General features: G+C 36.8%; 1 protein-coding gene across 5 annotated transcripts in view; it reads right to left on the bottom strand.

Annotated features, from left to right (window-relative positions):
• Nucleotides 1–16,092, bottom strand: part of SPAG9 (sperm associated antigen 9) — a 126,509-nt gene that overhangs the window by 82,740 nt on the left and 27,677 nt on the right. For 4 of the 5 annotated variants that reach the window (XM_044744225.2, XM_044744227.2, XM_044744228.2 and 1 more), the window contains exon 2: nucleotides 12,910–13,030. In XM_044744225.2, coding sequence (XP_044600160.1) covers nucleotides 12,910–13,030 — 121 coding nt within the window. Of the gene's footprint in view, nucleotides 1–4,440; nucleotides 4,493–12,909; nucleotides 13,031–16,092 lie in introns of those variants that run through there. The other variant, XM_044744230.1, reaches the window with a different exon arrangement.

The following is a 16,092-nucleotide window of genomic DNA, read 5'->3' as shown; positions in this document are numbered from 1 at the left end:
CTAAAACCAAAACAGAAAAGTCTCTAGAGTTAGACCATTTTCCATTCTATATGCCTCCAAATATTTCCTTTTAGTGCCAAATGTTTTAAATATAATTACAATAGGCTGGTAAAGCAGAAAGAGACAGAAATAAGGAAGGGGAAACTGAAAATCTGAAAACTAACAAAACAAACAACTAATATAACTTTGTATAAGGTATCTCCTAGGACAACATACTATTTTATAAAAGTGAGACACAATAATGTATAGTTTATTTATTCTTTTTTCATATTCATTTTCACTATTTTACATCCCTAGAGAATTTTTTTTTTTTTGAGGAAGATTAGCCCTGAGTTAACATCTGCTGCCAATCCTCCTCTTTTTGCTGAGGGAGACTGGCCCTGAGCTAACATCTGTGCCCATCTTCCTCTACTTTCTATGTGGGACGTCTGCCACTGCATGGCTTGTCAAGTAGTGCATAGGTCCACACCTGGGATCCGAACCAGCAAACCCTGGGCTGCCAAAGCGGAACATGCGAACTTAACTGCTGTGCCACTGGGCCAGCCCCTCTAGAGAAGATAATTTTAAAACTTACCTTATTGTATAATAGGGGATGATACAATTCACTAATTAACTTGAGAATGTATCTCATCAATACAGAAAATGAAATTTGAAACAAGTGTATTTAAGGAATATTTTCTATCCTTATTACAGAGCTATAGGCTTTTACTATTCAGTCAAGTCCAGAGGTTTTTCCTAGAATAATATACTTCATTTACTCATAAGATCTGGGTGGCAAAAAACCTCTCTCCAAAATTTACAATGTATTCAATTCCGCATTCACATTGTAAATTTTCCTTGGGCAAGAAAAGATTTGTACCCCATAAAACATGTATTTTGTTAGCAAAACCTAACCACTGAATCAGAAAATCAAAGTTCCTTCTAAAAAGGAAGTTTCAACATCTTTATATTAATCACTTTCTTAAAACTTTTCATATTTTTTGTTCATGTGATCTTAGGGGCTATTTTAAATAATCAACCCTGGGTGTTACCCCATAATTCACCAGTCATGGCTCCTAAAACATTCTATCTACCTCTAATTTTAAAATAAAAGTGGACAAATTATCTCTTGGTTAAAATGTCTACATAAATTAGATTTATATCTATAGGAATGATAATCAGCTCCTCTAGCCTAAGTATTATCCACTTCCATCTTCCTCTCCACTCCCATAAAAGAATAAATTATAGCCTATTCACCTCAGTCTACTTACTTGAGGCCCTTAAATGATTATTTCTCTATTTAAGATTAAACAGAAGGTTTGCTATTTTGTATAGTTATATCCAGATGTATCATTGATAACTAATTCTACAAAGCAAAACTAGAACGCTAATACATTACCTATTACTAGTATACAATCAAAGCATTACAAAGATGGTTCAAACATTAAGTTATCTACTTCCCCACTTATGAATTCAGAACTAAACAAGTCAGGATGGCAAGGAGAAACCCAAGGGATATCTTCCCAAAGTGGTTGTTTACTATTATTCAACTCTGCAAAACTATACAGGCTTCCAGATAGCCAAGTTAGGTTATTTCAAGTTCTGACACCAGCAGGATACAGCTACTTAAAAGGGGTTGGAGGGCCGGCTCCATGGCATAGTGGTTAAGTTCACACGCTCCGCTTTGGTGGCCCAAAGTTTTGCCTGTTTGGATCCTGGACACAGACATGGCACCACTCATCAGGCCATGCTGAGGCAGCATCCCACACAGCAGAGCCAGAAGGACCTGCAACCAGAGTAAACAACTATGTACTGGGGGGACTTTGGGGAGAAGAAGAAGGAAAAGAAAAAAAAAAAAGATTGGCAACAGACGTTAGCTCAAGTGCCAATCTCAAAAAGTAAAAATAATACAAGGGGGTGGGGGAATCACAAAACGTAGTATATCCATATGAGGGAATATTATTCAGCCCTAAAAAGGAATGAAGTACTGATACGTTCTACAACATGGATGAACCTATGCTAAGTGAAAGAAGCCAGTTACAAAGGATCATATGTTGTATTATTCCATTTATATGAAACGTCCAGAATAGGCAGATCTATAGAGACAGAAAATAGATTAGTGGTTGTCAGGGGCTGAGGGGATGCAGAGAACGAGGACTGAGTACTAACAGGTATGGGGTTTCTTTTTGGAGTGATGAAAATGTTCTGGAATTAGACAGACATAGTAGTTGCACAACCTTGTGAATATACTAAACCCCACTAAATTGTACACTCTAAAATGGTGGGCTTTGGGACCGGCCCAGTGGTGCAGCGGTTAAGCGTGCATGTTCCAATTCGGCTGCCCAGGGTTCACTGGTTCAGATCCCAGGTGCGGACATGGCACTGCTTGGCAAGCCATGCTGTGGTAGGCATTCCACGTGTAAGGTAGAGGAAGATGGGCACAGATGTGCGCTCGGGGCCAGTCTTCCTCAGCAAAAAGAGGAGGATTGGAACAGTTAGCTCAGGGCTAATCTTCCTCAAAAAAAATAAATAATAAAATAAAATAAAATGGCGGATTTTATGGTAAGTGAATTATATTTTTTAAAGAGGGGGTAGGAGGGTCATTCAAAATCTATCCTTAAAACAAGCAACAGAAAATTACATCTTAATTTAATAGTAACCTATTTTTTAAAGGAAAAGGTGGGAAGTAAAATCATAGGAGAACAAAAAGAAAATCTCAACATCTAGTAAATACTTGTTGAATATATGAATGAATATGCAGTGAAGAGTTTTAAAGTGATAACAGACATTAAGCCAAAGTAACCCTGAAGTTATTTAAAAATCAGATTATATGAGAGCACAAATCATAAATACTCATTTTCATTAAAATTCCCTCATCTTTTCTTCCTCAGATAATTCACAGTAGAAAGAATAGGCAGATGGTTGCTAAGCTGTAGGAACACGCACTCCCATACCTCAACACTTCAGCAAAATCTTGTACCATCTACCAAGGCTGTTAAGCTGAGGCAAAGACCGGCCAGATATTAACGAAAGAATTCCTTTTTCTCTTGGACATATAGCTAGACCACATATGCCAGCCTCTGTATTTAGTTTCTGACTGAGTTATAGCAATGAGGTAGAAGCAAAAGCTCTGTGCGCCACTCCTAGGCCTGGCCCAATAAAAACCTTCCACAGACAATCAGTTGTCCATTCCCTTTCCCCTTCCTCCAACTTAATGCAGGTGAATATGACGAACTTGGAGCTCTAAATGGAGAGGGCCTACGTCATCAAAGCGGTGACCTACCTACCAAAAACATCCATTTTAAACTTCACATAAACAAGAAGTAACATATAACATTTAAGTCATTATATGTGTTTTTTGTGGCTTGTTTGCTACAGCAACTAAAGTTTATTTTAACTCATATTAGCTTATAAACATGCATTAAATCTTCTTAAAAGGCATTCTAAATCATCAAAAGTATGTCACTCCATGGTGATTTAAAAACAGGTAATGTCTTTGTTATTCTGAACGATTTTCTGAAGGTTATTCTGGAGATTAATTTCTCCAACCTAACACCTCCAGCAAGTACCTTGACTGAAACCGTCTATGACTTTCCGTATTTCATGTTTTCTTTACCTGTACTGTGATTCTAAATATTAGTATTATCTTTCTAGGTATATGAGTTAACCACCAAGGTTATATAAATACAAATTCAGAACCTCTCATTCTTTCTGAAGATACTTAACAACACTCAAGACAACAATATAGTCAACGGACTCAGTTTTCTCAAGGCCTAAGTCACATGAGCTGGTTTAGTGTTTAACTGAGAAGTACCTTCAAATGCTGGGAAGAGCCATCTCTTTAAAGTCCTAAATGCCACTAAGTAATCAGAAAAGGGAAAAGAAAAGAGAAGAAGAAGGGAAGGGGAAAGTGGCAAAGAAAGGCCCAACTGGGCAAGGATGGTAGACATACATCCCCCAAAGCCCCAAGTACCATAAAGTCAACAACCTATGCCCATATTGTTGCATTAGAGCTGAAGTGTAGTAAAAGATCATTTCTTGTTTAACAGTTCCCATGTGAACCCAAACCTCAAAATGATCTCAGGAAAAATCCAAAAAGCTTACCATTTTACTCAGCAAACTAGCCACAACCTGAGATTAACTGGAAATAAACAAGATTCTGTTCACCGTTCCTATCCTGAAACAACAGATAACTCATCTGCCATTTTCTTATTAACTACTAATATTCTGGGGAGGAAAAAAAATCAAACAAATCAATGCATCTAAAAAGGAAAAGGGGGGCAGGGGCAAGAAAAAAGAATCAAAGACTAATCCAAAATTTTGCCCTTATAATAGCTAATGGAGATATAGTTCAGCCTCATTTTGAATGCTCTTTCTTTCTATCTATCTTTCCAAAGAGCAAGAGGATATGATTAAGGCAGGAAGAGCCACCTGCTCTGCCTGCTCAAAATCAGAGCTTACCTCCTTAGATTGATGGCCTTTGCCAAGTTTGGAACACCTTCCATCTCTGTTGTCTTCTGCCCCATCAGACTGCTGATAGGCCTATGGGGGGAAGAAAGAGAAACAGACCCGCTAGAACGCCATATCCAACTCATTATTTGCCTTCTCAAAAGGAATCATCAGTTCTTACTATTCACGGAAGGCAGATAATCTGACTGGTGCTTGGCCTCAGAAGATTGACATTGTTCTTTCAGATGCTTTTCTTTGAACAATTTAGTATCAAGAATCTCAACAGGTAAGAAAGAATCAAATGCTGACTTCGGAGCAAACGAATCTCAGACAACCACATCAATACAGTAATAAAAACCCGTCCTCTGCCAACTAAGTCCTTCACTATGTCAAAAAACTTCAAAAGATTTTCAGACAGATAAATGGTATTAATCAGTGACACAGTGTGAAATGCTTAAGGATTCCCATGAATCAATGACCATATCCCTAAAACACAGTAGGATAACTACAAAGAATCCCAGTGGTAGGGGCTTCTAGAGATCTGATCTAGTCACTGCCTCGAAGATGCTCCCAAGCCATCACAGCAGAAAATGCACTATGTTCCCACTAACGTCTCTGCGTAGGGAGAGTCCATGCTTTCCCTTAGCACATATTCCTATGTCCACCTTCACGGTCAAGAAACACTTCCTCATGATCAACCAAAACCAATAAATTCATTTTCTTTAATTTTCTCAGAAAAACAACTTGGTATCTTCCTTATCCATCTCTTTATATGCTTGAAGGAGTAATCAAATCATTCACGTTTATTCTGTTCTCTAAACTAAATCACCACAAATCCTTTAACTCTTACAAAATTAATTTTCCATGAAACCTTTAGTTCTAGATATTAAATATAAACTACAACCTTAAGGTTCTCAACAGACAACATCAGACTACAGAAATGAAAGAGTCTAAGTATAAAAAATAAAACATAATAAAACAGATCTGAAGATCACACAGTATATTATCTACTGAAGCAGAAGTAGTAAAATGTTTGCATAAATTATCTTGTGCCTAATTTTCTGCTTTTCCCTCTCATATTGAGGCCGTAAAAAAGAAACAGCCTTGGGGCCGGCCTGATGATGCAGAGGTTAAGTGCGCACGTTCCACTTCAGTGGGCCAGGGTTCCCCAGTTCAGACCCCGGGGGCGGACATGGCACCACTTGGCAAGCCATGCTGTGGTAGGCATCCCACGTATAAAGTAGAGGAAGATGGGCATGGATGTGAGTTCAGGGCCAGTCTTCCTCAGCAAAAAGAGGAGGATTGGCAGCAGTTAGCTCAGGGCTAATCTTCCTCAAAAAAATAAAAGAAACAGCCCTTAAGAACAGTTTATTAAGTATATGGATATCCTTAATATTGCAAAGAACTAGATTCGAGTAAAATGGACTAAAAAAGTAACTTTCTATATAATGAATTTCATTTTGTCTTTTTCTAAAATCAGGAGATATAAATCTGAAACTCCAAAAGCTGCCTTATTAAAAAATGTGCTTTCAGGGGGTGAGCCCCGTGGCCGAGTGGTTAAGTTTGTGCACTCCACTTCAGCAGCCCAGGGTTTGCTGGTTTGAATCCTGCGCACAGACTTACACACTGCTCATCAGGTCACACTGTGGTGGCATCCCACATAGAAGAACTGGAATGACCTACAACTAGGATATACAACTATGCAATGGGGCTTTGAGGAGGAAAAAAAAAAAACAGAGGAAAATTGGCAATAGATTTTACCTCAGGGTCAATCTTCCTCACTAAAAAAACAAAACTGTGCATTCAAGAAAAATACAAATCATCAGTTATCTACTTTCATCATTCTGAAAATAATGTAGAGGGATTATCTACTGACAAGATAAAATTAAAATGGAAAAAGTGACCTATTACAATATTATTCAAATTTTCAGAATATTAACATTCATTGCCAATTGCAAAGTACCATGAAGCGAATGAAAAAAACTTTTTATCCACCTGAAATTTTTTTTAAGTGATTTGAAAATAGTGAACAAAAATATTTAGGCCCTTTCAACTATTAACTTTGGTATGAAACTAGACCTAGTTACTTAAAAACGGTTTTTCTTCTGTGTTGTGAAAATTCTCAATTTATCAACCACATCATTAACAGAGAGACTTTGCTTGTAAATAATTTCCAAATTTAAAGTCTGTTTCAAGGCACTTATTCCTTTAAAATAAAAAATATGTTAATGATTATACTACTTCCCCATACTTGCCATATAGTGGTGTGCTAATTCTTTTGATCAAGAAATAAGGAATATTTTCTTTCCACTAACCATAAATGTTTTAAGGTAAAGGCTTGAAGATATTTTATTAGACTAAAATCTTGATAAGAAATCTAAAAAGCAAATGAATGTTACATGGGGGATGGAAATGGCAGAAAGGTCAGAGAACATGGCTCTACCACAAATGTTATCAGTTGTCAGTATCATTTTTCCATTTAACTTAAAAAAATGGATTTTCATTCAAAGAAATGAAGGGAAGAATCAGAGAAGAGTCTTTAAGTGCTTAAAATTATCACCATCTAAATCTCCTGCCATCTCCACAATTCAAGGGGAAAGTCATCCATTATAAACCCAAGGAATTTGAGGGCCAGAGAAGTCTCCCGAGAGAATCAAATAATAAATGGTTCTATATCAGCTCTGCATGCTACTATGTTGTAAATAATGATTCAAATTCATAAGTTTTGATAAACAAAATGAAATATGATACTAAATCTTACTTCTCCAATTCTGTTCACATTAAAAATGACCAAACACTATTAGATACCAAGAATCACTAAAATGTTCATATTCCTTGACCTACTTCCCCAAATATATTCTAAGAAAATTATCCAAAGAGAGGGAAATCTATATGTGTGAAAAAATATTCACTGTAATGTGAAAAATACTATAAAAAATGTCCAACCAATCAACAGGAGAAGTGTTTTTGTTTTTGTTTTTTTTTGATTGGCACCTGGGTTAACATCTGTTGCCAATCCTTACTTTTCTTCCTCTCCCAACCCCCCCCCCCCCCCCCGCCCCCAGGACATAGTTGTATATTCTAGTTGTAGGTCCTTCTGGCTCTGCTACATGGGACGCCACTTCAGCATGGCCTGATGAGCTATACTAGGTCCGCGCCCAGGATCTGAACTGGCAAAACTCCAGGCTGCCGAAGCAGAGTTCTCGAACTTAACCACTGAGCCATGGGGCTAGCCCCTGGTTTTTAAAAAATTTATCTATGGGGCCAGCCCAGTGGCGCAGCGGTTAAGTTCACACGTTCCGATTTGGTGGCCTGGGGTTTGCCAGTTTGGATCCTGGGTACGGACCCGCTTGACAAGCCATGCTGTGGTAGGTGTCCCACATATAAAGTAGAGGAAGATGGGCACGGATGTGAGCTCAGGGCCAGTCTCCTCAGCAAAAAGAGGAGGACTGGCACCAGATGTTAGCTCAGGGCTAATCTTCCTCAAAAAAATAAATAAATAAAATCTGAAAAAAATAATTTTCCTATATTTATTTTTGCCACGAAGGATTGGAGATAGCTTACAAGAATATATCTTAACAATTAATTATATATGTATAAAATGTGGACCAAGGAAAAAAACAATTTAAATATGCCAATCAAGTAGGGTCCAAACTAATTATGGTCACACTGAGTAACCAAGGTGAAAAAACAAAGTGGCCATTAAATAATTCTCATTAGACAAAGGGGAAAGCATAGTTTCTCAGAGAAAACAAGAATTGTTCGTAGACAGCATACCTTCTGAATGACAGGTGTAGACAGATATTTAACAGATAATAATTAAAGATTATACAAGGAAAATACGTATGATAATGTTAAGGAAAAGAAACAAAATTATATGTACATTCTAACTGCAGTGATATAAGAACACGGTACACATGGAAAAAAGACTAGAAGGTCATACATAACCTTTTCCCCCCACAGAACTATGATTTCTTTGACTGCAATGACCATATCATACTCTTCTGTACCACAACCATACCTAGGCTGAATGCCAGGCATACAGTAGTAGTTTAATATTTTTAATATTTAAAGCTGTCCATATTTACTTGACTTATTTAAGATAATATTTGGCTTAATGGCTTACAAGATGGAAATACTCGATATACAACAGAGCTAATGAATATAAAGTATTTTCTGACGAAGAACCCATTACTGCCACACCTTGAGTAGCAAGGTTGATTGTAGACTCCTTACACAATTGAAAAGCACCAACAGCCTTTCTCAATCCACAACTTCCTTATTCCTCTCCACATATATTTCAGCTTCTTCCTTAAGACTCACAAGGTGTTAACTACCAAGAAGTGTTATTGTTACTTCCAAATAAGGAATAACATACAGCATGTTAAAAAATGTTTTATTCATGTTGCAAAACCAAAGATACTTCTTATATAGTTCAAATATTGAAAAGAGAGCAACCAGAAATTTCTAAAATCAAACATGACCACAAAACCGTAACAAAATTTTTATAGACTGAACTTCTCAATTGTAAAATCATACCACAACCTGAGAGATTCATACTATCAAAAGCTGTGAAGTGTCTCCTTTAATTCAGTTCCTATTTCTTGACATTTTCTTGCTTCTCAAATAGCAAGCAACTACAACCAAAATTTCCCCTTTTAACATAGGAAGTAGTCTTTAAAGCAGAAGCTGGACTTTTTTTGTGACTACTTTTTAAAAGGGATATGTGCTCTAAAACATGTCAATCAGAATTGACAGTCTTTCAAAATTAAATACTAAACATACTAAATATAAACATGGAAATTGGACAAGATACTGTTATCATTATGGCATTGAAAAACACAGCACTAAACAGAAAAAACTATACCCATCCCTCCTCTACAATAGGTATCCATCATTGGTAATTTCTGTGGCCTTAAATAAGTGCTTATTTAAAACAGATGTTAATAACACTAAAAAATACATTTAAAACATTTAAAAAGTTTAAAAAATAAAAATAGATGTTAGGTTACAGTAACTGTAATAAAAATCACTGCATATTCTTTAAATAGTAGAATTAAGATTAAATAGTCAAGATATTCTGTTTCCTACTATACAAGAAAGAATTAATATACTCTGACATACATCCATTTACATTGGCTTTCATCTTTTAAAAAACATATTCCCAGTCCTGGTTTTCCAATAAGATAGGGCATTGATGATACTTGAGGATTACTTCCTACCACCACCTTTTTAAAAAATAAAGGACTTTGATTCATATTGGAGATTTGAGGGGTTGGGGGGGAGCTAAGAGAGTAAAGTGAAAAAAGAGTCAAACTCTTTTTCCCTCCAAAATTTTTTTCAGATGTTTAAATGTGGTAAGATAAAGACTTGGAAGAAAATTTTAAGATAGACTTCATATCATACTCAATTAAGGCTTAGAGAAAAACAGAAGGAAGAGAGAGGAAAACAATTAGATGGCAAAGAGAAAAATACTCCAAAGTATCAAAGGAGAAGGAGTTAAGTTCCAAAGCATTAATAAAAGAAGATTTATCATGGACCAAGAGAATTAGTGTTATCAGCTTTGTGCATCTGAATAGTCGATTTTGATTAATCACAGCTGTAAGTTCTTTAACAAGATTTAGACATGAAGATTTACTTCAAAATGGGATAGCAGACTCCTAGGAGGAGAAGTTCTTGGAGGGATATTATACTAATAACAAAAAATAAAGTTTTCAGGTCAAATTTAGCTCAAGATCATATCCAACACTTGGTGAAGAATTTCCTCATCCTGTCCCTAAAGAATTATCATTATTTTTAAATAATACTTTATTTTTAAAAATTACTTTGAATTAAGATGGAAAACATAGGGGGCCGGCCCTGTGGCCGAGTGGTTAAGTTTGTGCACTCTGCTTTGGTGGCCCAGGGTTTTGCAAGTTCGGATCCTGGGCATGGACCTAGCACCGCTCATCAAGTCATGCTGAGGCGGCAGAGTCCCACACAGCAGAGCCAGAAGGACCTACAACTAGAATACACAACTATGTACTAGGGGGCTTTGGGGAGAAGAAGAAGAAGAAGAAGAAAAAAAAGATGGAAAACATAGTAATCAGTACTTCTGAGAAAGGAATATGAGGATGGATAATACTTCTTACTTCAATTCTGTTCACATTAAAAATGACCAAACGCTATTATGTACCAAGAACCACTAAACAGAACATGACAATTCCAAAAAAGAATATGCCAATTCCAAAAGAGATGGCTATGACTCACTGGACTGGATGACAAATTAAGAGACTACTATATTTTGTTTACATTTACTAGAAACGAACAGGGTGCAGGTTCTTTGAATTTCAGTAATAAAAAGGATAAAGTGTATATGAAAAAATTAGTAATTCATCCCATTTAGTTACTTTTGTGAAAAAATCAGCAGTATCTCCTCTGAAGGAAAGAGGTATTTTAAGGTACTTTGATATCAAAGACACAATTTTAAGTACAAGGTAATTCTTCCTTTCGTATCTCCCTTATCACAGAAGCAGATTGCTTAATGCATAAAAGGATTCTAGACAATGAGTTCCTTTCTAAGTTAAAAGAAAATTTCCTTATCTAAAACTTGGTACTCTTCAGAAATCAGAAGAAAAATTTAATAGGTAAAACAATGAGAAGTCAGTTCTGTCAACTGTGCCTTTAGTATTTGGTTCTAAAATACTATATAAGCCCTGATATAAAAACACAGTCAAGGGCTAGCCCCAGTACCCTAGTGGTTAAGTTTGACACACTCCACTTTGGTGGCCTAGGTTCAGCTCCTGGGCATGGACCTACAACACTCGATGGTTAGCAGCCATGCTATCGTGGCAGTGGCTCACATACAAAAAGAGGAAGATTGGCAACAGATGTTAGCTCATGGTGAATCTTCCTCAGCAAAAATAAAAAAAAAAAAAAGTCAAGTTAGGATTAAAATATTATCTCTAATAGCCAATTTTTCTTCTTTTTTGAATAGAGAATACTAATTTTTATTTTATTTTAATTTTTTGCTGAGGAAGATTCGCCCTGAGCTAACATCTGTGACAATCTTCGTCCACTTTATATGTGGGTAGTCACCACAGCTTGTCTGACAAGTCGTGTAGGTCCACACCTGGGATCTGAACTCACAACCCAGGCCATTGAAGCAGAGCACGCCAAACTTAACCACTACGCTACAGGGCCAGCCCCAAGAATGGTAACCCTTGAAATCTACCAAAAGCTTGCAATTGCCACAAGACTGTTTCTCTAGATGAGTGGTACTCATTGCAATGTGACTCCAGTAATTTATTTGTTAGTATATGCACTGTGGACTTCATCATACAGCTCTCTAAGACCTCAAATTTCTATAATAGAATCACAGAAGCCACCAGATGTATTCAACGTTAACAAAGGAAGGGTACAGCACTGTAGGTATCTACAAGCCTAAAAAGTACAAAGACACGACCACGTGGCTCATTTTGTCTCACTCTAGTTGGCTTCTGTTACCAACATCCATTGGTTCCCTTCTACAACATCTGCTTAATAGCCCTGTGAGTTCTCCTTGAATTCTAGAAGGCTTGAACTCCAGATTCCCAGTGGTAGTAGGTTAGCTCTATTAGGTTCTTCCAGAGTCCTGGAGGGAGCAGTAAGGTATCTCACACACTCCAAGCCTGGTAGTGAAGACTATACACCATGAATGCCAGTCCCTTAATAACAGGCGTCACTGCGTAGCCTGAACGGGTGATGTGAGAGGAGTAACTGTTGGCCATCTCTTGCTCCCCACGGTGCTGAAAGTTCACAATGCGGGGGGTGGGGGAAAACTGGAGCACTCTCTGCCTGCCTGAGTCAAACATGAAAACAGGCCATGAAGTTTCTCCCCATTTCTGTTTCTAATTTTGACTTAATTAAGTCTGCTTTCATTAGCCAAAAAGAGGAAATCATCCTTGGGGTCTGAAACCATAATTATTTTTACATCAAGAATAATATATGAAATTATATTAAAAATGATATGATCCTGAAAAATGACATTCTGTTCCTCTAAATGCCCCCAGTTTTCCACCAGAAAAGGAAAAGAGATTTCAGTAATTTTTTATATATACTTCAAAGCTAGAGTTTTTCTCACATTTTTAAATTTCAGAGCAATACAGGAACCAATGCAACTTTGTGTACCTGGTCAAAATCGGAAAGAATGATCCACATACACACACCCCAGAATCCAGCACAATGGATAAAGCACATTGTTAACTGCAAACAAAGGCTGAGAGCTAAATTGAAGAAGAGAGTCTTATAGGTATCTTCGATTTAGTCATTTCTCCAGACATAGGCACCACGTGAGAATGTGAACAAAAAAGAACTGAACCTAGTTCCCGGGTCCCACTCTCGAGTCTGGGATGACAATTCCAAGCACGTAGCTGAAACCCTAGTCAAATGTCAGGATGAGTCACTGCACCGTTACAGCCCACTCTTTCATGTGTACTGATGAGGGGAAGTATTTTTACTTACTCTGGTCAGCATAGTTTTTTGCTTTGAGTTCAAGCTGTCTTGTTTGAGATTCTAAAGATTCCACTCGGGTCTGTAAATCCTTTTTTTCCTGTTCTTGAGAGTCTTCAAATTCAATGAATTTCTAATAAAGAAGAAAAATATATTATTTTCACAAGAGAAATGAAAATTTTTTTTAACATTATCAACTCCTGTGTTTCTTGGTATCAAGACACGAGACAATTAGGTAATTAGACATTAACTACTCAAAAAGATCTCAGAATTCTGAACTTAGTTTCTCTATAACTTTAGTTTTCTATAAAAATTAATTTTTAAAACCTCCAAGTATAGAAGGAAAAAGGTGAGAAAATAATTTGTTTATGAGAGTGTTCCCACTTCATACAATGGGCATTCCAAAGGAAATACATGTATCATATTCCAAACATATAAATCCTTTAACAGCATACTGGCATATTTATCTGAGTTCAAGAGAGTTTTTTACATAATTTTATACATAACATGTACAACAAACGGAGAACTGAAGAATTATGAAGTAATTAAAACTGAAACCCATACAGAAAAGTGTATAGTTCACAAAAAACCTAGACATCACTAAATACACCATAGCTTTAATATGAAATTTTTTTGTCCATTACCTACTTTATCTGTCCTGAAACTTTTCAATCACTGTAGTGGACTCTGTTTTTCGCTTGAACACACTGCCTTCCTTCGAGGAACTTCTCCCTAGTTTCATGCTAATTCTATGCAGTCCATGTAATTCGATTGGTGAAGACTCCATCTCCCTAGGGATGGGCATATGACTTGAACCAGACTGATCAGGGTCCTCTCCAGGACATCTGCTAGTTATTAGGAAGAATACTACCTCTCTTCCTCTGGAATCACAAACTCTAAGAATCTAGCGGACTTAAGCTGCAGACGGGCATCTTTTTCCAACACATGGAAAGCGTATTCTTGAGAATAAAGCCAATACAAAGAAGACAAAGAGCAAGGAGGAAGAAAACCCTAATTAAAGGTACTATTTGAGTTCTAGATTCAGTAGTTCCTGGAGCTGGTATTCCCCAGTGTTTTTTATTTTTTCAGTTACATAAACCAATAAATTCCTATATTACATAAGCTTGTTTGAGTTGGTTTCTATCACAAGAAACTGAAAGCATCCTAATATAGTCATCTACTTTCCCCTCAAGAGCCATCTGACTTCCTTATATTATTAGCCAATGTTTTCCTTATCTTTGACTCTTGAAAGCTACAACCTCTGAAACATTGGTTCTTAATCATTTGGGGGTCCGCAGACACTTCTGGGTATTTGATACATCCATAAAACATGTTTCCCCAGAAAAAATGCCCTTACCCCAAATTCCGCCTATTTTTCTCAGGGCTCAGAGACTCCTTAATTCCTTCCACAAACCCCACATTTAGCACCCCTGCCCTATATCTTCTATGGAGATATTCCATATTTGTGAGGCTTCTGGGAAGTCTCAAACAGCCATTGTTTATTTTTCCAGAATATTAATCTAAAGATGTCTAGACATAGAAGGAGTAAAGGTTATAGTAAATATAAGAAAAGAGGCAAACTTGACAAATCATTCATTCAAGAAATGTCTACTGACTACTTACTATGTGCCAGGCACATGGAACATGACAGTACCATACTATCCGTGCCTTCCAAGGGCAGTCACTGGCTACAGATCAAATGCAGGCAGGTGATATAAAGGTTACATTGAACAGAAAAGCAGCAACTATGTAACAGGATGTTGCTGATGAAGTCTGAATGAGTTATTTCAGCATTTTGCCTGGGGATACAAGCAAAGACTAAGAATTAATAAGAAAATGTAATTATTTTTTGGCCTGCTTTGAAAATGATGCTCCTTTGGCTAAGTGAACTGCTATATCTGGGTAGGTGTTCAGAAATTCTTATTGGAGGCTTCTTTTATGCTATGGATAAAATGCTGTTTTAAAGAACATACAGCAGATGTTTACCAAGTGACGCTTAAAATGCTGTGCTAATAAACTCCTAACAAAAAACTTTACCACTAACAGATTGGTGGCTGCCAGGGTCAGGGCTGGGGGTGGGGGAAATGGGTGAAGGTGGTCGAAGGTTACAAACTCCCAGTTATAAGATGAATAAGTTCTGGGGTATAAGGTAGAGCATGGTTAACCACAGTTAACAATACCACCGTATTGTATATTTGAAATTTGCTAAGAGAGTAGATTTTAAAAGTTCTCACCGAAAAAAAAATTTTAACTATGTGAAGCGATGGATATGTTACCTAACATTATTGTGGTAATCATTTTGCAATATATACATGTATCAAATCATTACATTGTACACTTTAAACTTACATAACATTACATGTCAATTATTTCTCAATAAAGCTGGTAAAAAACCCAACTTTACCCCTATTCAGCCTCTTCAGTACTTCTTTCTGACTGATAGAAGAAACATCATCACGGATACAGAGCTGCATGTCTGCTTCGTTTCTTAGCGACCCAGTTTGGCTACAGAAGGGCATGAATAATCCATAACTGTTTAGCAGTCACTACTACCTGCTTATTCTACAAGCATGACTTAGACCTACCTAGATGATTCAAGCTTCAGAATTTTCCACCTTTTATTACGACCACTGAGGCTTCATATCACCTTAAGTAAATATGATGAAAGGAAGAAAGTTTTTTGGTTTTTTTGCAAAATGATGTGACAGTTCTTGGCCTGGCAGAGCTATTTATCTCCAAATGGAAATCTCCTGTTTCTCCAGTTTCCCTTTACAGGAAAGGACTGGAGATAATGAAAATATTCCAAAGCAAATACACAATCCCAGGCCTTTCTTTCAGGCAAATTAATACAGATAAATTTAGAGACTACAAAAGTGAGCTGCCGTTTCTCACAAGAGTGTATATGTTTTTTCCTTTCTTGTTCTAAACAGTAGATCTTAAGCATTTTGTAATCATGAACTCCTTCGAGAATCTTACGAAAATAGATCCTTTCTCCCAGGAAGATAAATATATGAAACACAAAACTGTGCATTCAATTTCAGTGCATCTTCGAGTTCTACAAGAAATCAAGAATGATTTTCCCCATTTACGAAAATTGTAAATCTTGATTTTTAAAAATAATTTTAAGAAATTCTCTCTGCTCTTGAAAATCCCAATTTTAAATGTGTATTACATCTTGGCTTGGAAATGTAAAGC

The sequence above is a fragment of the Equus asinus genome, chromosome 13 (genome assembly GCF_041296235.1).
Source record: "Equus asinus isolate D_3611 breed Donkey chromosome 13, EquAss-T2T_v2, whole genome shotgun sequence".
In the NCBI taxonomy this organism is placed as follows: Eukaryota; Metazoa; Chordata; class Mammalia; order Perissodactyla; family Equidae; genus Equus; species Equus asinus.
Note: the sequence above shows the minus strand (reverse complement) of the source record. Positions and strands in the feature narration are given on the sequence as shown.